Genomic DNA, 25,965 nt, shown 5'->3' on the forward strand with positions numbered 1-25,965 from the left:
GCCCTGAGGACTCATCGCGCACCCAAACCCTGAGAAAGCAACGGTTCTATTCTCACACTACTGTTCATTATAGACTAAGCAAAAAGCCTCCAAACGCGAACCACCTGTAGCCTTGGTAGATAAGGTTCCTTCAAAGCACTGCTAGCGTACATGGAAAGGAATGCAGTTGAAGATGAACTCATGAGGGTGAGGGGGAACATGCGCACAAGAGTCTAAGCCAGGAGAGGGGGGGGGGAATGGACACATCTCATATGCATGGAAAAGACATATTGGCAGCTTGCTGACAGAGGGTGACATCCAAGGGAATTATATCTTTTTGTTACTTCTTAGGGGGCCAGCAAGGACCGGGACTCAGTCACTTTATTGATAGTTCTTGAGCGAGCCTTGGCTTTCAGGGATTGGGGACACTAATTCTGTTGTTCAGGGCCGGAGAAATTAAGACAGAGGAATAGGAACGAGCCAGTAAACAGGAAGATGAGTCAGACTGTCCCACTCCTAGCCTTTCGATCCTGTTGGTTAGGATCTGCCTTGATCAGGCCTAAAAATGCTACTATTAAAAATACCAGTTTGGTTATGTCCAAAACAATAATTTTCCAAGCTTCCTCTCCAAGACTGAAACCAACCTGGCTTGTTTCAACAAGACCCAGTTGCACAACATAGGAAGATTAAGAACCCTTCCAGATAGATCCTCCAAGATTGTGGGGGCTGATGAAAGGAAACTGTCTTGGTCTACCATGATTACGTTACTCTGTGCAGGTGTACTGTCAGACACAGCCCTAATACAGAGTGTCTGAATCTGCTGTTGGACACTTGGGAGAGATGAAAATGCTCTTGGTGTACTGTCCACTCTGATACACAGGCTTCCTACCTGAGATACCTGAGTGGTGGTGTTGATTTTAAGGTCCAGAGATTAATATTGCTTGGGTTCCTTAACATCCATGCCAAGGATCCCTCCAAACAGAAGAATGTTTAGACTATAAAGCCACCCCAGTACCATCTGCTGAATGTAGCACTTTTAACTAAATTTGGCTGGTCCTCAAGATCCAGCCAGTGATCCATGTTCTCAGCACCTTCAAGATAGATTACCTTAAGGTGTTCTACATAAAGCTGCCCCTGAAGATTTTTAAGAAATGTCCATTAGTCCAGAATGCGGTAGCTAGAGTACTATCAGATATGGATTAAAGGCAACATATTAGACCGGTACTTTAAAAACCTTCACTGTTTGCCTGTTTCTCACCACGCCCAAATGAATTTCCTAGTTTTAACATATAAAGCCTGATACAACTTGGGGACAAAGTACTTGACAGAAAACCTGTCTCTCTATACACCTGCCCTGCATCTTCCACCCCCCAGAGGTTAGTTGGGTAGACAGAAAGAAACCACCATTTCAGCAGGGACGCCCTAACTATTTCCTTCTCTCTCCCAGCACCAGGCTAAAACATTTTCCTCTATCTTCTGCAAGCTTTTAATTAGTTTAGGGCTGTCAATCTCCCCCCCCCCAGCCCAATATATTGATGATTTAACTCTTAGATCTTCTTGGTTTACTTCTGCTGTTGCTTTAAAATTAATTTTAGACCTACTTTGATTTTTGTGTTAAGCATTGCATCTTTTATGATGCTGTAAACGGTCTTAGGCATGAATGCAGAGAGGTAATAAAAGTTATTTTAAATCTAATTAAACAAACAAATAAATCATGGGAAGGCACCTGAATGCTCTGCAGTCACAGTTTGAGCCACTGATCTACACATTTGTTTTAAATAGAAATTTTAAGTGTGGGTCACCCTATTCTAACCCATGTTCACCATTTATAGGGAAGCTGAGAGAGAAAAAAGTGTCCAAATATTAAGAGCACTCCATTCATATTTAACTTTAAAATATCTGCAGTGTTATGCAAAGTGCCGTCACGTCACAGCCAACTTATTTTTTAATTTTATATAGTACAATACATTAATTACATAACGCAACATACAAAAACAAAGGAGTGTAGACCGCAGAAAGATGAGAGTTATATAACCAGCATAAATACAGGTTCTAGTAATACCGTCACTGTTACGGCTATTTACTATATTTACTGTACAGTGAACCTGGTGGATTGAGTGGACCTTTGTGCAGGGTGTTTGGAGCTAGTATGGTGGAGACCAAACAGTTAGAGAAAAACATGACGTGTGTTGGAGTGACTAGAGGGTAGGGACCAGGGGTCATTTCCTGCAGGAACGCACAGGAGCAGAGCTCCGGCAGTAAGGAGCCCAGGGGGCAGACACATGCAACAAGTCCCACCCTCTGCTCCCAGCAGCCCTCAGTCGGGCCATGAGGAGCAAGAAGCAGCCAGGTAAGTTGCAGAGTCCCACCCCGGTCCGCCTTCAGGTACAGGCTCGCCCTCCTCTGCGAGGACAGATCTGCACGTCCCCCCCAATAGCTAGCAATCCAAAACAGTCCAGTGGAACCTGAGCAGTGGGTGTTGCCTTCTGACACACTTCTGGTGATTCCAGGGGGTGTGGCACATGCAAATAAGTTATGCTAATGAGTTATGCTAATGAGCTCCTGCACATCTTTTTCTACAAAATGACCCCTGGTAGGCACTAATTATAGTTAACAAAAACAGCCAACTTATTGTGAACCCATAAAGTTTCCAAGGCAAGAGACAAACAGAGGTGGTTTGCCATTGTCGTTGCTTGCCTCTGCATAGCAACCCTGGGCTTCCTTGGTGGTCTCCCATCCAAGTAGTAACCAGGGCCAACCCTACTTAGCTTCTGAGACTTGACAATATCTGGTTATTCTAGGTCATTCAAGTCAGGTCACCTCTAGAAGACAGAGACTCTTACCTTCCTGAAACTACCAGAGTTCCATCATCCAGTAAGTAATCTTTCACATTCTGTGGCAATGGAAGTATGATGCTGAAGGAATAACGAAACACAACTTGAGGACAACAGAGACACAAAAAACATAGCACAGTTCCCTGTGATCTCTGCAATTACTTGTTAGTCTTCTCATCAAAATATCATCTTGACTTACAGGACAAAAAAGGAGGAAAATCGCCTTTAGTTCTAAGGACAAGAATAAATAACTAGGGATGTGCATTTGGTTCATCTGAACCGAATGCACCCCCAAAAATGGCCCATTCAGGCCCCTTTCGGGCTGCTGTAGGCCGATTCAGATTCTCTGCTTTGTTGTTTTCCTTTTTCTACTACAAAAACATGCCTAAGGTTTAGTCTTATCTGTGAACTCACAATCCCTAGTATCTGGTAGTAGTACTTTAATCTATAAGTGTAATAAAGTTTCAAAGTAATATTAGAGGTTAAACTAGCCATGTACCCTAAATTTTAATCCTTGTCCTTTGTCTGACCCTGTTTAACCCTTCCTGTACTGCAGTAAAACTAGCCAAGAACCTCTGAACCAGTTTAGAATTAAAATAAGCCACACCTAAGTAGCTTGAACAGCTACAATCAAACTAAAATTAGAACAGAACTAGAATTAGCTACACCTGAGTAGTGTGAGCAGCTACAATACAGAGAAGTTACAAAACGTTGGTATCTAAAGGTATTTTTAACCATTTGCCCTCCTTACTATTTTAACCCTTTTCACTTAGCCTATCTTGATAGAGGTTTATATTAAAACTTTGTTTTTATATAAATATCTGCCACTTACTCTCTCCTTGTACATCTGCTAAACTCACCTGTTTATTTCCTTGTTTCAAACACTTTGTCACTGGAGCACAGCCTGCTATGTACGTATGCATGCGTGTGTGTCTTCTACCAAAGCAGAGCCTTGGTACTGTATTGTAAATAACATTCTAAGCTTTACTCACAGACAGTACGTCTTGAGTGTTTGCAAAGAGACTGGCGGAAGAAGGAAGTGGAATACTTCCTAGCTTCCTCTCCGAAACACATAGCTTAAGAAAAACCCCACCTGCCAGGGCCTCTCTCTCACCTGCGGATAGTCTGGCTCTTGAAACGTGGATACCAGAAGGAGAACTGACAGTTCAACACCTGCTCTTTCTTCATCCTGCCCCTCCTTTTATAATGCCTCCGAAGTGTGCAAGACTGGATACCAGATCTGGAAAAGAAAAATGAGGGGGGGTGGGAACACCTCAGTGATTCCTAACGCTAGAGATGGCTCGCACACTTTTAGTTAAGGCTCCAAACATTCTTTTGTGATCCCCACCATCTGTCAAACAAGTGGAAGTAGCAGCCACACCCTGCACGAAGAAGAATAAAGCTACACCCAAGCTGTATTACTCCATGTGACTCCCAGTTAATCCAAGCCAGAAATTTTCCTCTCTGAGAAGAATGACTCCATGTACTGTACCCAATTTATAGGGATTGCATATAGCTGAAGGACTGCCTGCACAAGGCTGTGACACTATTCTGGCCTTCCATCACTCTTTGAGAAAAGGACCATCTCAACCTAAACAAAAGATCCCCCCCTTGCAGAACAAGTTGCCTGGAAAGTGGAGTCCCAATGAGAAAAAGATCTATGAATGAATGAAGATAGATAAAATCTATCAAAGCTTTTTAGGGGAGGCATTTTGTTCATTCTAAGATTTGTGTATTTTAATGGGTGTCCTGATTTTAAACAGGAGCCTACTTGATCAGTGGATTCTTACTATGCAGTTATTTCATGCACGGAGAAATCAGAAAATAAACTTGCTTTTAACTTTTTGACTGATGTGTTTTTTAAATGTTTGTAAGGTGTGTTTTTAATCTGTTTGCTGCCTTAATGAAAGGCAGGATATAACTTTTGTTAATAAATAAAATTAAGAAAATAAACTACAGGGTCAAGAGGCCTTAGGACACGGGAAGCTAAGTATACTTACACAAAACTCAAATCTAATCAAGAACAAGGCAGAGATCATTTGCTGGTTCTTAAGAACATAAGAGACGCCAATGTTGGATCAGGCCAAAGGCCCATCCAGTCCAACTCCATGTGTTAATCACTCTTTGGGTGAAGAAGTACTTCCTTTTAACCGTTCTAACCCAACCGCTCAGCAATTTCATGGTGTGCCCACAAGTTCTTGTACTGTGAGAAAAGTACCTCTTTCTCTACCTGCTCTTTCCCATGCATAATCTTATAAACCTCAATCATGTCACCCCTCAGCTGTTGTTTCTCCATGCTAAAGAGCCCAAAGCGCTTTAACCTTTCCTCATAGGGAAAGTGTTCCAACCCTTTTATCATTCAAATTACCCTTTTCTGCACTTTTTCCAAAGCTATAATATCCTTTTTAAGGTGTGGTGTCCAGAACTGCACACAGTATTCCAAATGAGGTCGCACCATTGATTTATATAGGGGCATTATGATATTGGCTGATCTGTTTTCAATACCCTTCCTAATAATCCCCACCATAGCATTGGCCTTCTTTATTGCAGTCACACAATATCTCGACATTTTCAGTGAGTTATCTACTACAACTCCAAGATCTCTCTTGTTCAGTCTCTGCCAGTTCAGACCCCCATCAATGTGTATTTATATTTAGGATTTTTTGCTCCAATGTGCATCACCTTGCACTTGGCCACATTGAACCCCATTTGCCATGTTGACGCCCACTTGCCCATCCTTGACAGATCCCTTTGGAGTGCCTCGCAATCCTCCCTGGTTTTCACCACCCTGAACAACTTTGTATCATCCGCAAATTTAGCCACTTCACTGCTTACTCCCAACTCCAAATCATTAATGAACAAGTTAAAAAGCAGTGGACCAAGTACTGATCCCTGCGGTACCCCAATGCTTGCCACCCTCCACTGAGAAAATTGCCCATTTATACTCACTCTGTTTTCTATTAATGAACCAGTTTTTGATCCTACTCCGAGCTCCGTTCATTAACACTAGTAGAAGCTAAGAAATCTCCTGAACTGAGAGTTCTTAAGGAATCCCAGTTCAGGTTTCAATAGATGTCTGATGCTGTGATTTGATTTTATCTGTAAGTCACTTTGAGCTTTTAGGTAAATGGCCAAAAAAAATTCAAATAACATTGTATTGTATAAGAGCATTAGCAACAAAATAAGCATACAAAGGAAAATGCTCTTTGAACACTCACCTTGCACAATATAAATAGCAAACTCTACTACTGTACATTTAACACTATATAATCACAAACAGGGGGACCCACACTGATTTCCGGGGGGGGGGTCTAATTTTCTCCTCCCTTGCCTTTCTTCTTTCTATGCCTTGAAAGTTCCTGTAAGTCTCTCCCCTTTTCCTGCTTCCTTCTCTCTCTTTTTTAAGATTTCAGATTTTTCTGCAAACCTATGGCGTTTATGAGGTTTGTAGAAAGATCTGCCTTGCCCATTCACCAGTCCAGTCTCTGTATTTAAGGAGGCACAGCTTGGACATGTGGAGAATGATATATATTGACGAATGATTAACAGTATTGATAATATATCGCCAACAAGTATACAGACCTTCTGCTGTTAAACTGCCCCTCTCGCTCGGCAGTGTCTGTTCCTAGTTGTGCGTTGACAAACCAATCAGAAGCGAGGTGGGGCTTTCAGCCTTATTGTGATAGGGCTAGGAACTAACAAATGGGTTGCTGGGCTAATCAAAAGCAGCTCAGCTGACCTCCGGCAGCTCTCAGGATTCAAGGAAGATAACTGAACCCTCTCGTCAATGGCCGACTCCGGTTCTGTCAGTTACATGATGAGCATTTCGCTCGCCCAATCAAGTACAGAAATTAGAAACTGGGCAGATGGGAGGGGAAAAGCAAGCGAAGTGGGGCGCATCAGTTATCTGAATCTTCAGGAAAAGTAATTGGCAATCAGAACTACCAATCAGACCCTAGAACGTTAGAAAACAGGAAGCTCCACGAGTCAGACAAAGCCAAAAATGAGTTCAACTAGTGGCTGCCCCGACAGAGAGGGTGTGTAGGAGGGGCTTCCTCAAACGGCTGCCCTCCAATGGGCATGCGTCACCCAAACTTTTCTCCCTCCTCCTCCTCCCTTTGAGGCAGGAAAGAGGAAGTCAATCGGCGGTTCTCCCAATTGGCATCAGCTGCGCTTCGCGTCCGGCGTTCCATTGCTGCCTTGCGCCGCCTCCAGCCAATCAGCAGCGCTCTTTCCAAAAAACTGACTGGCTCGGCCGGGCTTAAGGTGAGCAGCCGGAGGCGGGTGGCCGCGCCGAGGAAAGTGCGGAGGCTCCAAGTCTTGCTAGGTTAACATGAAAGTCTCGGTATTTCTAGGGCCTCTTTCGTCCCGTTCACAGGGCGTGGTCGGCATTTAAATGCAGCGCGGTTGTGCCAGTTGATTCAGTGGGCTTTCAAGGCAGTTGGACGGATCTATGGAGCAAAACAAAACGGGTCTGGTGGTATTCTAAAATGAGTTATAGAGCTGTAAATTTCCATGTGGTCATGGGATTATAACTGATCTCCAGACTACAGGTCATTTTCCGTGGAGAAAATTGTACTTTTGAAGGGTGGACTCCATGGCATGATATCCTTGCTGAACTCATTCCCTCTTCAAACTCCATCCTCCCGACGCTCCTCCCTGAAAAATCCAGGAATTTCTCAGTTCAGATTTGGCAACTTCAGGTTTTCATGAGTCCTAGCTTGCTTTTTCAGATACAATGGGAAGAATATTACTGTTCTTATTTTTACAGAAAATTAGAGAAGGGGAGAAAGAGGGAGGAGCTGAGATTCGTTATATGGAAACTTGAACTGCGTGGGTAGTTTCTCCTATCATTCTTTACATCCCCCATTAGCTAATTTTCTGTAAAAATGAGGTAAGCAGTATGAAGAAGTGAGCTCTGCCTCGCGAAAGTTCATACTGGAATAAATGATGTTAGTCTTTAAGTTGCCACTGGACTTCTGATGGTTTAATACAGTGTCAAAGGTTATCTGCCTTGGTGTAATGTAACCAAGCTTGAACTGGATTTGGTTCAGAAGACTCCAGTAACGCATACCATAAGGCAAAAGAAAGCTTTATTGAAGAAATTTAAGAAAAGGTTTTAAAACCATTACATATAGTTCCAGTGACAGTTCAAATGCACACAGAAAACAAAAACCGCTATCTAGCTACTTAACTTACTCAATTTTACACCAAAAATATTAGGTTCTCATAACTAAAGCAACATGTTCCAGAGCATTCAGCAAATGCCCGTAGGCAATACAGGTGGAGTAAAAGAAAGAAAACAAATGCAAAAGGAAAGATGTACCATCTTATCATAGGCTATACTTTATAGCAAAGCAGGGTGTGTCCTAACGTTTTGCAACCAATCGTAGGGCTCTTCTGAAAGGATGTTCTGGATGTCATCCTGGGTATAAGCTCTATAAGCAGGACAGGGAGGGATGGTTTGGTGGAAGTGCGGCATAGTACAGCAAAGAGGGTATAAAATCAAGACAGAAAACCTCAGGGGAATTCACTCCCCAGCAGAAGAGATATGGGTGGAGATACTGAGCTATAAGAGTGAGGGTATACTATCACACCCACTTGATCAAACTTTTGAGGCTAATCTTGAGATGGAGAAGGAAATAAGGGAGGTGACTAAAGAAGAGAAGAAGAGATTGGATTTATACCCCGCCCTCCACTACCCAAAGGTGTCTCAGAGCGGCTTACAAACTCCTTTCCCTTCCCCTCCCCACAACAGACAAACTGTGAGGTAGGTGGGGCTGAGAGAACTCTGACAGAAACTACTCTTTTTCAAGAACAGCTCTTATCAGAACTACGGCTTGCCCAAGGTCAACCAGGTGCAAGTGGAGGAGTGGGGAATCAAACCCGGTTTTCCCAGATTAGATTCCGCAAGGTGACTAAAGCAGATAATATTATGATATTGAGAGACTTCAGCTACCCTCACATTGACTAGGTAAACATGAGCTCAGGCCATGCTATAGAAGTGAGATTCCTAGTCATCATAAATGACTGTGCACTGGAACAGCTGGTCACAGAGCCAACCAGAAGGACGGTGATCTTGGAGTTGGGTCTGAGTGGGGCTCAAGACCTGGTGAGCGATGTAGAGGTTGTTGCAGCAGTTGGCAAAGGTGACCATAGTGTTATTGAGTTCAGCATTCATGTCAGTGGAAAGATACCCCTGAAGTCCAAAACTGGAGCATTTGATTTCAGAAAAGGGAACTTTACAAAAACTGAATATGGGGAGATGGCAGAGGAGCTCAATTAATTTTTTGCTTCTGTGTTCATTGTGGAAAGTGTGGGGCATATACCCATGCCACAGTCACTGCTTTCAGGAAGGGAGTCTGAAGAACTGGCCCAAATTGAAGTGACCAGAGATGAAGTTGTATTAAAAACCAATATGTCTCTAGGTCCTGATGGCATTGTTGTACATATTAGATTCCATGTCAAAAATGAAGTCAAATGAGGAGGAAGATCTATGTTTTATTTCAATTATGAAAACAGTTGGACCAAATAGTCCATCCAAAATTGACTACTTTCTCCTCAGCATATTCAGGGAATATGCTTCAATTAAAAGGAAAACAATTGGACCAAATAACTAATCAAAAATTGACAACTGTCTTCTTTTTCTTCTTCATCATCATCTTCTTGAACATATTCAGGAAATACATGATATTTTATACATGGACTGACATCATCAAGAAAACAATATTCAAAAAGCATAATTGTTTACGAAAGACAATGGTAATTTGAGTAATAAGCCTCTGATTTGTCAGATGTAAAGAAACATATATCTACGTCAAATCTACATAAAACCTAAGTGTTTACTTAACCTAACCTAAATGATCATGGGCAAGGATTCTTCATACCCTAAACAAAAGTATTCATTACTGATACGAGACTAAAATCGTCTCTGACCCAGACATTGCAAGGTTTTGCCCTTAGGAACTACAGAATCATGAACTTTGTACCTATTATGTTGTCTGCTAGCAATATCAGACCTACAAGAGGAAAGCCTTCTATATAACAGGCCTTTCTAACATCCTAATAAAATATTACTTTAAATCTATAAAAACCAGAGAAATATGAATAATCAAAAAAGGGGGAAATCTTTATAGTCCCATCTCTACTACAGCATATACCTCAGAGTTCTTAGGGAACTCAGATGTCAGATAGTTGATCTACTAACCCATGTAAGTAACCTATCACTAAATTCAGGTGCTGTACCAGAAGACTGGAGAGTAGCAAATGTTAAACCAATTTTTAGAAAGGGGTCCAAAGGGGAACCAGGAAATCATGGGTCAGTCAGCCTAACATCTGTCCCACCAGCATAAGAAGGATTACAGTGTGTAAGAAACATGAAGTAACAACAAAAACACTGTAATAAGACTACTTTTGCAATTTTGTATTTAATACATAAATGGTAAGCACATTACATTGTGATTCTTTTATAGGATTGATTGTTACCTCCCTGGCATTCACATACCTTGGAGAGAAAAATATATTTGTATCATTATTGATAATGGGTAAACCTAAAAATATGTATTTGTAGTATTGATACTGGGTAAACCTCAATTGTAGATTTTTCATCTTGTTTTAAGATACTTATATGTTTATATGTTCCATTTATGGAATTTGCACAATTTTCAGTTCACTGAAGAAGTTTAACAAAAGGAGTGAATTTATGCCTGGAATCCTCATGTGATTCTTCTTTCAGATGTCTGATTCTTATTTCAAATGATTCTTCTTTCCATGTTGATTTATACTGTATTTCTCTTTTGAAGATTATATTTGTATATTTTTGTACACTTTAGCATATACAAATAATTGCACACAATATATAAATTAAGTATAATTAGAATTTTACTTTATTTAGCATCTTATTACAGTGTCTTTGTTGTTACTAATGTCTGTCCTGGGCAAATTAGTAGAAACTGTAATCAAAGATAGAATTATTAGGCACATAGAGGAACAAAGTCTGCTGAGAGAAAATCAGCATGGCTTGTACAAAGGGAAGCCCTGCCTTTTGGAGTTCTTTGAGAAAGTGAACAAGCATGTACACAACAGTGACTCAGTAGACATTATGCACTTGGACTTTCAAAAGGCTTTTGACAAGGTACTTCACCAGAACAAGGTACTTCACCAGTAAACTTAGCAATCATGGGATAAGAGGACGGGTTCTGTTGTGGATTAAAAATTGGTTAAACAAAAGCAAGCAAAGAGTAGGAATAAATGGACAGTTCTCACAATGGAGGGAAGTAAGCGATGGGGTCCCACAAAGATCAGTATTGTGGGGCAGGTACTTTCTAATTTATTCATAAGTGATCTGGAACTAGGGGTTAGTAATGTAGTGGCCAAGTTTGTAGACAACACAAATTTAGTCAGGATGGTGAAAAAGAAGGCTGACCAAGAGCTCCAAGAGCATCTTCCCAAACTGTGTGAGTGGGTGACAATGTGGCAAATGAAATTCCATCTTGGTAAGTGTAAGGTGAGGCACATCCATGTCTACAACTCAGGTCTCCTCTGTGGTATGTGACACCTTTAACCAACATGAGGTGGGAGAGTTGGACTATGCTAGGAAATGCTTTCTTGCACACAGAAACAGCCACTTCTGCATTCCCTACTCTCCCTGGGGAGGTGATGTACATGTCCTGTTCTCATGTCTGCTCTCAAAATTGAATGCTTCTGGCTTGATTTTACCCAACGGTGGACTCTCCCTTTCCCAAGCCCAACATATCACAGATTGGGCTTGTACAGATATTTAATCAACACACACAAGAGAGATGTGGGAATGATTTGCCAAGCTATCTCCTATATCCTGTGCTCTCTCAGTTGCTTCTGGCTCACTCCTTCTCCCCCCCTACTAGGTCACTGTCAAAAAACCTTAAAGGCAAAAGTCCAAGACAAGAGCACTAGTCAGTGTGGCCCATCCAGATTCAAAAATGTCCCCAGAATAGATGTAATCCAGAAAAATAGCACTAGACCTACATTGGCCTGATTCTAAATGACGAATCACATGTAACTTAGGGTTGCCAGGCCCCTCAACGTCCCTATCAGGGGGCGTTACTTGAGGGGGTGGGGAGTTCCTAGCCAGGCCCAGACCATCATTAAAGTGTCAAATTATCTGCCAAATAATTGTAAGTAAATGAAAGCATTTGGGGTTGCTTTCCTTACTTTGTTTGGATCATCTTAAGTTAATGTAGAAATAAAGTTTCTAAAGTAAAACGTCAGTATTCAGGTTAAATTGCCGTGTTGGCACTTTGTGATAAATAAGTGGGTTTTGGGTCGCAGTTTGGGCACTCTGTCTCGAAAAGGTTCGCCATCACTGATCTATGGGTTTGGGCACTAATGAGATGAAATGTATTGGTGTAGATTCTTGTGGCCTTGAAACTGCCAGGCCTAACAGTCTGACTGGAACCTGGGTTGCCCTCCATCTCCCTTACCTAGCTCTTTGAAGGTACAAGCAGCTTGACCTTAATTCTCAGAGAAGAGGAAACTTAAATGATTCTGTAGGCCTCAGGGTTGCCAGACCCCCAGTCCGGGTGGGGTTCCCCTGATTTTTTTAGCTTTTGCCCACTGCCTGCTAGTTGGCCGGCGGGAGAAGCCCAGCCCCCAAATGTGATGATGTCCCTTGATGCTATTACATTGGGATGTTGTGCTGCCCGTGACGTTCTGCTTTTGGGGCAAAACTATGGTTTTAGGCCAAAAAAACCATAGAGTTTTACCCCAAGTGCAAAGTGTTGCTGTGCGACATCCCCATCTTGATGGCATCACTTCTGCTTGATGTCATTGCATTGGGGATGTCACATGATGTCCCTGCCCACCCCTAGAATGCCCCCAAATCCCCCCACCAGCAAGCTGAGGGGACCTGGCAACCCTAGCCTCAGTGTGAACTGTTGCTTAAATTTTAACAAGAGACTATGAAAAGGCCTAATCTCTTAATAGTTGTCATCTTTCCTCCTATCTGACCACTGCCAGTGTTCACATACCATCTGCTATTGCCATAGAAAGTCCCAAATGCTGCCTGAGCTCTGAGTTTCTGCAGTATATGGTAATTGCGAATGGCCCTGTTGTATGGATTTGGTTACTTATTCCAAAAAAGTATAGTGGTTAATGTTTTGTGTTTCCTTGGAGAGAGGAATTAAAGTGATGGAGAAACAGGAATCTTGGTTCCTATCGAGAGAGCTAGTATGCTAACACCTGTGTTGGCTCTTGGGGTTAGTAAATTTTTGACATGCAGAAATTGAGTGGGTACATTTTGGGGAGAGTTTAGTTGGAACAGTGGAAAATTTCAGCTGTTCCTGTGAATCAGGCTGCTGATAGGCCATGGGGCAGGTCCAGTAAACAAAACTTATTTTTGTGGTTGTTGCACACCAACCCCCTTCCCAGAGTATGTTTACTATGCACAGGTTATAATTATTTTCACATAAGAAGTAGAGCAAAGAGAAACTTTGGTAATCCCTCATGACTTCTCCTACTGTGAAAAAGTATAATTGCTTGTTTTTCAGATGTGAACAATGCAACAGGATGGATGTATACCCTTCCGTGTAACTCCTTAAGGACTACCCAAAGATGTTTGCTTATATTCCATCCTTGAAGGTACTAAAAAAAACAGTGCCTTTCCTGCAAAGTCCTGCATACAGCTGCTTTGCTCAGCAAGCCTCCTTTCAGGCTGCTGTTTCTCATTATAGAGAACATAAGAACATAAGAGATGCCAATGTTGGATCAGGCCAAAGGCCCATCCAGTCCAACACTCTGTATCACACAGTGGCCAGAAATACCAGGTGCCATCAGGAGGCCCACCAGTGGGGCCAGGACATTAGAAGCCCTCCCACTGTTGATCCCCCAAGCACCAAGAAGACAGAGCATCACTTGCCCCAGAGCCCCTATCTATACCTTGTGGCTAATAGCCATTGATGGACCTCTGGATGTTATCAGGCATAAATCAGACCCATTCACATGAGGTTATTTTATGTATTTACTTCCCCACCATTCTTCCCAGTGGGGACTCAGAGCGGCTTACAGAGTTCTCCTTTCCTCCTTTTTATTCAGCAACCATGTGAGGTAGGTTAGGCTGAGAGTGTGTGTGACTGGCCCAAGGTCCTAGTCTGTCCCAGGTCCTAGTCTTCTGACACTCTGACCACTCCACTCCACTGGATTTGGGTTATCTTGTAGATGATCTCAGGATACATCCACATTTAAATAATTTGAAATAGTGTGGCTTCCGCTAGAAGTCTTGGGTATAGTAATTTTCTAAGGGTGTTGAGATAACTTTCAACAGAGAATTTCAATCCTTTTATGGAATTACAGTTCCCAGATGCCATGACAGTTCTGTTCATTTAAAAATAAAGGGAAGGCATTTGAATGAGAAGCCACTGGGTCCCTCTGTCCTTCCTTAGTACTTATTTGTAGGTGATTTTCATAGTCTGCCATCATATTAAAATAGTGATTCTTAACTGGGAGATCTACATATCTGGGGGGGCCTTGAAGATAAAATCACAGATTTCTCCCCCAGGCTCTCCAAAATGGCATGCAGAGAAATGGAATCTAGCCAATCATCCAGGAATTGGCTGACAGCTATTGGACATGAGTTACTCAATGAGTGTATGCCTGAGATCTGTGTATCACATGCACAGATCATGAATATACCAATGTAAACAAAGTTGCTCTGCCCTCCCTGTTTTGATGTCCTAATCTTTTCCCTGCAGCTTTGATGAGCATTCAGTGATGACGCGGTTGGCAGGTGATAGTGGTTTAAAGTTTAAGAAGCAGGCCATTCGAAATTTCATGATGCCTGTTCATTTGCTTTTTAAAAAAAAACTTGAAAGCAGGAAGCCCAGTGCCTTTCACAGTTAGCAAAGAACAAGCATTAAAAAGATGTGCTGCATCTTTAGCAAGAATCTGCTTTGGCAGCAATATGGAACCTCCCTGCGAGTGCCTTGTTTTTCCCAGGGCAAGTGGGGATGCTCCTGTAGGAGTGGATCCCTTTGGCTGGGAAGCCCACTGCTTAAAACAGAGGTTCCCCCCCACACACACACTGCAGGTCTTCTCCATCCATTCTTTGGGAGAAGATCTGCTAGTTGCAACATAACTTGTTTGCAAGCAGCAGCTTGACTCTCTTCCAGCTAGCAGATCTACTTGTGAGTAAACAGCGTGACTATTATCTAGTAGATTGGGTTTTGCTTGACCACATGATTCGTCTGCTTGGTGAGTGCCAAGAGCTGCAGTATGCCTCCAGGAGACCAGAGGACAGACAAGGACGGTAACATGCTCTGTTTCCATGCAGGGAAGTCGTCATTGGTGCAAAGATGCCCTGGTATGATTGCCAGCTTCCAGGCTGGACATGGAGATCTTCAGGAGATCTCCACACTACAGAGATCAATTCCCCTTGAGAAAATGGCTGCTTCACAGGATGGACCCTGGCATTATACCCTGCTAAGCTCCCTTCCTTCCCCAAACACTGCCCTCTTCAGGTTTCACCTCCAAATCTCCAGGAATTCCCCAACCTAGAGTTGGCAACCAAATGCCCTTGGTATCCTGTCTGCAACATATTAGGGTGCTTTTACTTATTTTATGCTGCATTAACTGTATAAAGAAAATATCCAGTATGAAATCAAAAGGAGCTGCATCAGCAGGAGTTAATTCTGCCATCCCAAGATCTCTTAAATGAATATTTCACTCAAGATTCATTGTTTAATAGGGCATTCAAACAGTGCAAAAAGGTGCTGTAGTATCACGTAAGCTATGGACATGTATAAAATGAATTTGGATATGCTATGAAATGAAGCTGAATTTGCATAAGCAAGTGTTTGCCATCTATCCAGCCATTGGATTTTGAGCGCTTGTTTCAAGCTGACATTGTGTGGCACTGTACTTTGCCCTAGGTCATTGCCCTGCGGGAGAGTGTGCCAGGGGCCTTCTGTTCTTGGCATTTAGGGCTCTGACAAGCTTTGTTTGCTGCCTTTAACCCGCTTTCCAATCACTATTAATGTTGCATAGGGCTTTTGACATTTGTGTTGCTGCAGCAATATCATGTTATTGCCAAGCCTGAGTATCTTTGAATGGCAATGTGTTTAAAATACTACTTTTAAATATATGGTAGTTGTGAAAGCACCACTTCTTAAATACATAATCCAGTAATGTTACAATGTTCAGATGCTTTAAAATTATTTAGTAAACCTAGGGAGACCATCCATAAAGAACAACCTTGCATTATTCAGATTAGTAGAAATGCAAGGTTTTTCCACCTCTCTTAATAAACCCTTTGTGGAAGCATCTCATGCAAAATTTTCTTTGTTGAGAGGCTAACATCTTCACAGGGTTGTCACACGAGTAAACAGAGAGAGAAAGCCTAAGCAGGTCTGTCTATCCAGAATTAAGTTACAAGTTGAGACTAACTATTGGGCTTACTCCTAGACAAGTGTCCTTAGGATTGCAGACCAAAAACTATTAATTGTATGTAATGATTTTAACAATTTATGAAAGAGATAATAATTGTGAAGGGGAAAGCAGTTTCTTTGTAGCTGGTGTTCTCATGTCACAGCAGGTATTTATTTATTTTATTTACCTCATTGGACTCAAGTTAGAGACACTTATATCTTTCCTATTCTTACGAAGATGAATCTTCCCTCGCAACCTTGGGTGCTTTCAGTACTGTTATCTGACTCAAATGCCGATGGATTGATAACAGCTAACGTGGCGCAGTTCCTGGCTAAGGTTGCTGCTCTTAACATTGAAAATTTTAGCACTTCTGTAAACTCCGACACCGACTTTTAATCTTCGGATGATTTTAGTTAGTTGGCTCCGCCCCAAGTGTAGTTAGGTAATTTTTAATCTCTGGGCTCTGCCTGGGTTTTATGTGACTGTGATTATGCACCTTGTCATATGTTATGTCTATTTTATGCACCTATCTTATCCCCCTTTTGTATCTTTTTTGGTCAAGACTTCGGTCATATAGACCTGTAATAAATTGAATTGAATTGAATATTTACCTCATTTTCATCTTGCCTTTCTCCCCGATGATGACCCAAAGTGGCTTACTTCATTGTCATCTCCATTTTATCCTCACAACAACCCTGTGAGGTAGATTAGGCTGAGAGTGTGTGAGTGGCCCAGGGTCACTCAGCAAGCTTCCTTAGCAGAGTAGAGATTTGAAGCTGTAGTTTCCCAGCTCCTTGTCATCGTTACGTAAATCTCTGTGCCTGGTCTTGAGGGAGGAGGATGTTACCCAAATAGCCTACACATGTGTGACCCCCAAGTTTGGAGCATCCCCTTTGTGTGTCAAGAGCACACACGTGTATCTGAGTAAAATTAAATTAGAGGACCACTGCCTGTGTATACCAAGGTTCAGAATTATTTTTTTTTTGGTATACATTTTTATTGAGTTTTAGAATAAACAGGAATAGAAAAGAGGAAGGGGGAAAGGGAAAAAAGCAAAAATAATATGTCTTCTGCATGCAAACCTTCTTCTCTACTTATCGCTTCCCATTACAGTAAGACAGACTGTGAGATTGTAAAAGTTTATAAAGAATTCTTCATATTGTAGTTGTCGCGTTTGAAGTCACCCCCTGGCTCTAAATGTCCCGTAGCCGTGGTGAGACTCTCACGGACTTAGAAACAGACACCTCAGAAATGGAACGTGCTGTGTGTTTGCGCCACACGTCAGCTACCGTTCCCCAGCACAATCGTCTCTCGCACACCGTCTCTCTCTGGGTCGCCACGATTTCCAGATTCCTCCCCGGTGTTTCTGTTTCTTTCTTTTATTGCAGAGTTACATTCATCACCCTTCCCCACGTGCTCCCCATCAGCCTCGTTCCCCAATCTGCTCCCCTCGTCCCACGTGTGTTCCCACTCTCATCGTTTCACCCTTAGTGTTCCCGTCTCCGCTGACTCCTGGAGCCTCAAGTTGCGGGGAAGTATCTACCCGCCCGGTACCTCCCGCGGTAGCACCCATATTGACGGGTAAGATTCCTCGGTCTCTCGCCCGAGCGCGTCCCTTCCTGCCTGGCAGGGGTTTCCGACCATGGTCTTCCCGGTCCCCAAATATGCCTCCCGAACCCCGTCCCTCGTTGTGCCGCTTCAAAGAACTCAGCGCGGTTCGACAGTAGTATTAAAAAGTTCATTTCTTTGTATTTCTTTAGCATCAAAGTCAATTTTCCATGATCTTCACTATTCAATCCTGTTCAACAGATATTGTTGGAGGTTTCCAAAGAACCATCTAGTATAAAATTCAAAAAAAGCACAATTCTAGTCTAAAAGGTAATAAAATCTACAAAACTGTCTCTAATATACAACCATCAACTAATTGGCTTATCTTTATACATTTTGTCCAATCCGTTTAGTGTTAAATGCCATCTATAAAGCATCTTATACAGGTTCTCTTTCAGAACAATCAGTTTAGTCATTTTCAGATTCACTCTCCACAATTTACTCCACTGTACAAGAACAATATTACATTCTAAATTTTTCATCCAATTATACAATCTTTAATAAGATCTTCTTCCTTTTTACAACATACTTTATAAATTTTATATGAGCCTTATATATAAACTGAATTGGCTCTTCATCTTCCATTTTACTGCATGTTTTATGAATTTTACATGCATCTTCCTTGGCAGATTATTATTATTTTTTTTGCATAAGCTGAATTGGCTCTGTAAGTCAAGTCAGTTTCTCTTACAATCTCCTCATCCTCTGCGGAAGACTGTTGTCCAGTCTTCTCCTTTTTGCTTAGAACCATTCTGTAATCTCAGCACACATGTTGCTCTTTCTATTCCAAGCTTAACTCGAGAGTCCCAAATAACTTTTTGTAAAATATTCATCTTGTCTTGTTTTTGCGTTGCCATTTCAGCTACCATTTCTTGTGTCTCATGCGTACTTTGTACTGATCGAATTTGAAAAACATTCATTTCCCTTTTCAATTCCAAGACTTCTGTGTTTAAATTTTTAATTTGTTCTGCCAGCTGAGCCAAAACATTCTCAGTTTGTCCCATAGCTGACTGAAACATAGATTGCAAATTGTTTTGTAAGTCTATCAATGCTTCTTGTGCTGGCATGTTTTAAAGTGGGGAAGTCAAAAGTTAAGGGTGCCAGCATTTTTTATTTTCTATTTATTTATTTTTCACATTTATATCCCACCCATCCCATAAACAGGCTCAGGGCGGGTTACAACATTTCCATAAATACAATAAAAATTTAAAACACATTAAAACAAATAAAATCAATAATCATAGCTTGTTGTAGGGAGAATCCAGCCCATTGATGTAGGTAGGTATGGCCGGTTATCAGTGGGTGGGAGACAGCAACCTCGGGGGGCCATGTGTGGACGCCTGCTGCCTCAACCAAAAGCCTGGCAGAACAGCTCTGTCTTGTAGGTTCTGCATGTAGTTTCTTAGCAATGAGTTCATCTATTTCTTCCTGTAATATAAATGAGATAATGGAGTGATTAAGCACCACAGACCTTGCAGGAACGCAAAAATAGCATCTTTTAAAGTTGCATTTATAGTCTCAAGCTCACATTTCTTTTAAAATAAATCCATACAAAATTAAAAAGAAAAAAGAAAAAAAAGAGAGAAAAAGGCTGTTGAAAGTATATTCAGCAATCCAGAATATAGACAATGTAGAAAATCTTCAAAGCCAAGGAAGGTACTTATTCCCAATAAAATGAATATAGGACAATGTGGCGATTTCATGTTTATTTGTGTGTGTATGTCTTTAAAAGTTTGGTTTGCTTGGCTGTGTGATAATCTAGAGTGCTTGAAACCGGCAAGTAATATGATTGGTGAGTGACAGAGAGGGGGAGGGGTTTTGGAATGGATGCTGTGTGGATGATTGGAATGTCTATCTGGAGTGACTGTTAGGGAGATGACAGTTGATGAAGACAGAGGATGTTCAGTTAAGCTATGTATGAGTTGAAAGAGACTCATCCCTGTGTGGGATAATTTGGTTCTGTGTAGTAAAAGAGTTAAGCAGTTTGTTCGTTTTAAGGTCTGAGAGAGTGAAGTCTTGTGTGTGTGATGAAAAGTTGAAACAAAAAGAAACAGTAACCGTATGTGGCCTAAGGAGAATATTGTTACAAAGTGACATGCCCAGATCCCTGTCAGTAAGAGGGAAAAGTGTGTGAAATATCAAATAAATCTACTTTTATTTAAGATACCAGTACTAAAGAAATTCTTCCCAGGAAACACATAGTTCCTCGAAAGCCTAAAATCTCGATCCACCTACCCTGTGATAGGAATATTATAGGAAAAGGTTTGGAAAGCCTTATAAAATTTCCTGGTGGCAGCCGGATACCCAAAGTAAAATAAAATAAAAGGAACACTTTTAAAGTAAAACCAGACCTCCCCAGTTAAGGGGTCGTCACAGGCAATATTCAAAAACATCCAAAAAACCAATCCTCTTTCTGTTTACTCTCTTCTCCTGAGCAGCTTAATATCCAAATAATATTCCAATTTGGCTAACTCCGTCTCTGTACTCAGAATTCATGTGAGAGCCAGTCTTGGGTGGGGGAGTTGCCTGCTAAACTCCCCCTCCCCTCCAAATCCTTTCAAGCTGTGCAGCTGGGACTGCAATTAGAGAAAAGCCAAAAGAGCTTATCTTAGGCAATAATTCACAGTTCAAAGCTGAAAAGTTACAGGCAGAATGAAGTTTTCAGTCTGAAAATCCACACTGATCATTCCGGAGCCGTAGCTGACTGCCATAAATCATGGTTTGGAGGGCAGTCCAGGGTGCAGTGTTCCCTCTAAGCTGAGTTAGTGTGAACTTACTGTTTTTTAGCCTCTGGCTCACACATTTTTGTCTTAGCTCAAGAAGGATGGCTCGAGAGCAAAATAATTTGTGCAGTAGCCAAATCGGTTGCTCACATCTTTAATGCCGGTAGCTCCCAAAGTAGAATTTTTGCTCACAAGACTCCTCAGCTTAGAGGGAACATACATCGCACAGCATCCCTAACGTGATGACATCACCTGGAAGTGATGCCATTGCACTGGGGACGCTCTGATATTTGGGTGAAACTCTGGGGTTTTTTTACTCTCAAACCATAGAGTTTGCCTAAATACCAGAGCATCCCCATGTGACGTCCCCTGTCTTCCGGGTGAAGTCATTGCATCAGGGACCTCAGATATCCTTGTTCATGGGCAGGGTTTCCCCTGCTGGCCAGTTGATCCGTGGCAGGGAGAAGCCTCCGCCTGGACCTGGGGGCTGGGAAGCCTAGTCTAAATGTTTAGTTAGAAAAATAGATGAAAAAAAGCAGGAAGTATTCAGAGAGTTGCAGGCTTATACACACAGCAAATCTTAACCCTAGACAACCTAATACGTAACCAATAAAAACACACAATAAATGCGGCCAAATGAAAGAAAACAAGCCTGTCTGATGCAGTGAGGGGGCCCTGAGGTTCTGGGTTGGAGGGAGAGTGAAGAAGGAAGAAGCAGGGCAGAGAATGAGTCTGGCTTCAGCTCTTAAAGGGTCCCCTGTTCATGCTCCACAGGTAGGGTTGCCAGACCTCCCCCCAGTCCGGCCAGGGGATCCCCCAGTCTTCAGGGCTCCAATCTGCCGCTGGCCGGCAGGGGAAGCCCCACCCCCTGTCACGATAACGTCACCTGGAAGTGACATCATCATGTTGTCAATGTTGGGGGTGACGCTCTAGTTTTTGGGCAAACTCTATAGTTTTGAGGGCAAGAAAAACCATAGGGTTTTGCCCAAAAAGTAGAATGTCACCCCCTGATGTAGGCAGTGTGATGACATCACTTCTGGGTGACGTCATCATGACACGTGTGCTTGGCATGCATGCAGGCCTGGCAGCCTGGAGCCCCCCGCTGGGAGCAAGGTAGGACCTGGCAACCCTATCCACAGGGACAGTAGTGAAGAAGTTTGGGAGAATGGCTGCTAGTGTTACTGCAAAATTCAGGGGGGGGGGTTTGGGGGCTGTATTTAAAACATTGGACGGGATCAGTTTGGGGCCAAAAAGTTTAAATCTTACATGCCAGAATGATTTTAACTGCCAAGTGGGGAAATTATAGATGAAAGAATGACACTGCAAAGGCTGACTGGAATGAACTGATCACTGGCTGGTCTAGAGGGTGGACAAAGAACTGGGCGTGGACTGATCATTGTATCCTGGGGAAACAATAGGCTTAAGATAGGGGTGTTTACTGACTGGATCCTTTTGTGCATTAAGGGTATGTTCTCATGGGTAATCCTTGAGACATTGCCTGCATTTCTGAGTAAGGAAGGGAGTAATTCAGTCACTTCCCAAGTAGACCTGTTCAGACTACTTCCCTTTTGTTATTCTGGGAAGTGCCTTCAGTCTGTAATTCTCCTGGAGTCCCCTCTTAATTTTACTGAAGTATGGAGGTTCACTTATGGATGTCTATAAGTTTTGGTATCAAGGGAGCAGGCCTCTTATAAAATGGTGCCTTCTAAGAATATGTTTTAGAAGCACTTGTGTTAAAAAAATTATTCCACTCTCCTGTCAAGTGGGGGGGGGGGATCTTTGAATTAATCAGAAGTATGAACTAATAAATAAAATGATGAATAACATTCTCCTAAGCTAAGTTTTAACCTGTTCAGTATTGCACTGCAAATATTGTGATCCTAGTTCTGCATTTGGACCTGGATTATGTTCTGATCTCATTTGGGCTCAGTGCACCATCCTATTGATCAAACATTCTATTGAGATGAAGGCAGAATGTTGTCTGAAGGCAACATCTGGTGAGATACAACTGGCCAAAGATCATCCAGTGTAAAGTTACTACGTGCTTGAAGTTGGGAACACGCTTTGAGTTAACATTTGTTGCAGGGGTGATTTATTCATTTAGAATTTTAAAAAAGGATGAATGGTCTGACTTGACCCTGAAGGCAAATATTGACTCTGGTTTGTAATAGGGTGGACTTTGTGCTGGAGGTGACAGACGAACATCCCTGAAAATGGAAAAAGAAGCATCCACTCAGGCTCCCAAATCCACCCAGGAATCCATTCTTAAAGAGGAGGTAGGCACTGATTTTTTTTTGGGGGGGGGGTGGAATATTGTTTCAAAGCTGCATTTTTTGTTCACTTGTTGGGCTGTGTAATACAATATATTTTTATTCTCACAAAGTATTTCCTACTTGTGAGAACATGAAAATAATTTCCATGCATCAACAGGACCCTTTTTAACTGAACTAGATATCTTGCAGGTCTTACTTTTTGTCAGGATAAGAGCCATAATATTGGGGGAGTTGGGATTGTTCTTTTAAATTTTTGAGAAACAGAAAGTTTCTTTGGGACTTGTTGGAACTGAGGAAGAATCTGCACTAAAGAGGTTCTGTTAGAGGGATTCTACAGTCTTCTCTTTCTTGGTCATAATCAGACATAGTTGAGTGCTGCTGTGTCCCACTGAAGTTGGTGAAAGGGACCTGCTCTCACGCGTGTTAACCAAGTCGTCAGCCCTGAAGAGTCCTGGAAGCCAGCGGTCACATTTCTGTTAACTGGGAAAGGTCTGTCTATAGCATGCGTTCTGATATCCAACTACTACATCAAACAGCTTATGCATGAGATTTTTATTTATCTTTAGAAGAAGTTGTGATGTGGATCAAGATGGGACTTTCCCTCGTATGTGGGAGTCCACTGCTCTGTAGAGGAACTTTTTGATCATCTATGGATCTGTTGACTTTCATACTCAGCTCTTTATTTGGTGCTCTGGGCCTCTACATTGCTTGCATTTTCTGTCATGAAAAATATGGATGGTCCATGTGAACGAACGGGTTGGTAGGCCATTTTCAGGAAGCTGGAAAACCCTGTGGTGGTCCCAATTCTCTGCCCAGCAATACCACCCCTTGCCTTTACTGTTGGGTGGGGGTATCAAAAACAAAATGGGAAGTACTTCCACCAACAACTCATGAGAGTTTCTCCTGCTAGATGAGCTGCACATCTAGCACTCTAAACCTACATTGCCATTTAGAGGATTTGCCAAGTTTCCATATCTACCACTTTGTTACTCCTAGCTAGTGCAGGGATGATCTCTCACAACTTTTCAGTTTTGAGCTATTGTGTTGCTTAGCCACTGCCCCTCCCCATCACCGCACTTCAGTCCAGCATTCTGTCTCACACAGTGGCTAACCAGTTACTCTGCAGGAGCAACAACAGGATATAGAGGATCTTTTTCGTGGATATTACTGCCAAGACAAGTCTCCCTCATCCATTTGATTTTTCCTTCCTAAATGCAGAGCTTTACATTTATCCCCATTGAAATTAATTTTAATTTTTTAGCCCAGTTTTCCAGCATGTCAGGATCATCCTGTATCCTGACTCTGTCTTCTACCATATTGGCTTCCACTCCCAATTTGGTATCATCTGCAAATTTAATAAGTGTTCCCTCTGTTCCTTTTCCCAAATCATTGATAAAGATGTTGAAGAAAACAGGTCCCGTGACAGATCCTTGAGCCACTCCACTTCTCCTCTCCAAGAGGATGAGGAACCAGTCACGAGCACTCTTTGGGTGCAATCTGTCAACCAGTTACAGATCCACCTAACAGGCATAGGATCCAAACAACATTTTACCGATTTATCAACAAGAATATTGTGTGGAACCTTACCAAAAGCCGTACTGAAATTAAGATAAACTATGTCTACAGCATTCCCCTGATCCAGCAAGGTAATAACTTTCTCAAAAAAAGAGATAAGCTTAGTCCAATATGACTTATTCTTGAGAAGCCCGTGCTGGCTCTTAGTAATCACAGCCGTCCTTTCTAAATGCTCAAGGACTGTCTGTCTGATAATTTGTTCTAAATATTTGCGAGGTATAGACGTCAAGCTGACAAGTCGGTAGTTAACCTGGATCCTCCTTTTCCTCTTTCTTGAAGATGGGGACAACATTTGCCTGCCTCCAATCTTCTGGCACCTCATCTGTTCTCCAAGAATTCTCAAAAATAATGGACTGAGGCTCAGAAATTACATCCACAAGTTTTTTTTTAGTACACTTGGATGCATCTGGCCCTGAGGACTTAGTTTCATTTAAAGAAAGTAGGTGTTTGTGCACTACCCCTATGCCGATCCTAGGCCACAGCTCCCTTCCCTTGTCATGTCTTCTGTTTTTGCCATGTTGAGCACTGTTTCCCTCGCAAGAGAAGACTGAGGAAAAGTAGGAATTGAGCAATTCTGCCCTCTCTTCGTCACCTGGTAAAATGTCACTTTCCTGTCCCTGCAATGGGGCTGCCATGTCCTTGTTCTTTTTCTTACCTTGAATATAAGAACCCTTTTTTGTTGTTTTTAGCATCTCTCGCTATCCTAAGCTCATACTGAGCTTTGGCTTTCCTAACTCTTTCTCTACAAACACTGGTTATTTGTTTATACTCACCCTTGATTATAAGGCCCTCCTTCCACTTTCTAAGAGAGCCAGTTTGGTGTAGTGGTTAAGTGTGCGGACTCTAATCTGATAGAACCAGGTTTGATTCCCCACTCCTCCACTTGCAGCTGCTGGATGACCTTGGGCAAGCCATAGTTCTGACAAGAGCTGTCCTTTTTTTTATTACAAGAGCTGTCCTTGAAAGGGCAGTTCTCGAAAGAGCTCTCTCAGCCCCACCTACCTCACAGGGTGTCTGTTGTGGGGAGGGGAAGGGAAAAGAGTTTGTAAGCCGCTCTGAGACTCCGAGAAGCTGTTTATGGAGCCACTTTGGCTTCTTTAGGCTCCTCCCATTTTCCCTTCTCATAGGAATCGTTTGTGATTGTGCCTTCAGTATTTCACTTTTAAGAAACACCCATTCCTCTTGAACTCCCTTCTCCTTAAGTATTTCTGACCATGGGATGCTACTCAGCATAACTTTAAATTTGTTAAAATTTGCTTTCCAGAAGTCCAACCTATATGTCTGACTACGTACAGCTTTTCCCTTCCCAAAGACTGTAAATTCCAAAATTACATGGTCACTACTACTGAAGGTGCCCACTACTTTCACCTCGTCAACCACTTCTTCCCTATTGGTAAGAATCAAGTCCAAGATAGCAGATCCCCTTGTTTCCCTCTCCACTTCCTGGAAAATGAAGTTGGCAGCAAGACAAGTCAGGAATTTATTGGACCTTTCATTTTTAGCGGAGTTTGACTTCGAATAGATATCCAAGTAATTAAAATCTCTCATGACCACCGTGTCCCATCTCTTTGAGAA

The 25,965-nt window shown here is 42.2% G+C and overlaps 2 protein-coding genes across 4 annotated transcripts in view; one reads left to right on the forward strand and one right to left on the reverse strand.

Annotated features, from left to right (window-relative positions):
* Positions 1-6,659, reverse strand: part of CDC123 (cell division cycle 123) — a 47,439-nt gene extending 40,780 nt beyond the window's left edge. Inside the window, exons 1-3 of one of the 2 annotated variants that reach the window (XM_015411973.1) lie at positions 6,396-6,659; positions 3,928-4,053; positions 2,823-2,894 (exon numbers count right to left, since the gene is read on the reverse strand). In XM_015411973.1, the coding sequence (XP_015267459.1) occupies positions 2,823-2,894; positions 3,928-4,001 (146 nt within the window). In that variant the 5' untranslated portion in view covers positions 4,002-4,053; positions 6,396-6,659. Of the gene's footprint in view, positions 1-2,822; positions 2,895-3,927; positions 4,054-6,031; positions 6,049-6,395 lie in introns of those variants that run through there. The other variant, XM_015411964.1, reaches the window with a different exon arrangement.
* Positions 6,660-7,061: 402 nt separating this feature from the next.
* Positions 7,062-25,965, forward strand: part of NUDT5 (nudix hydrolase 5) — a 41,121-nt gene continuing 22,217 nt past the window's right edge. The window contains exons 1-2 of one of the 2 annotated variants that reach the window (XM_015411991.1): positions 7,062-7,079; positions 22,714-22,818. In XM_015411991.1, the coding sequence (XP_015267477.1) occupies positions 22,756-22,818 (63 nt within the window). In that variant the 5' untranslated portion in view covers positions 7,062-7,079; positions 22,714-22,755. Of the gene's footprint in view, positions 7,080-13,339; positions 13,431-22,713; positions 22,819-25,965 lie in introns of those variants that run through there. The other variant, XM_015411984.1, reaches the window with a different exon arrangement.

The sequence above is a fragment of the Gekko japonicus genome, unplaced genomic scaffold, assembly GCF_001447785.1.
Source record: "Gekko japonicus isolate JY-2015 unplaced genomic scaffold, Gekko_japonicus_V1.1 scaffold679, whole genome shotgun sequence".
Lineage (NCBI taxonomy): Eukaryota > Metazoa > Chordata > Lepidosauria > Squamata > Gekkonidae > Gekko > Gekko japonicus.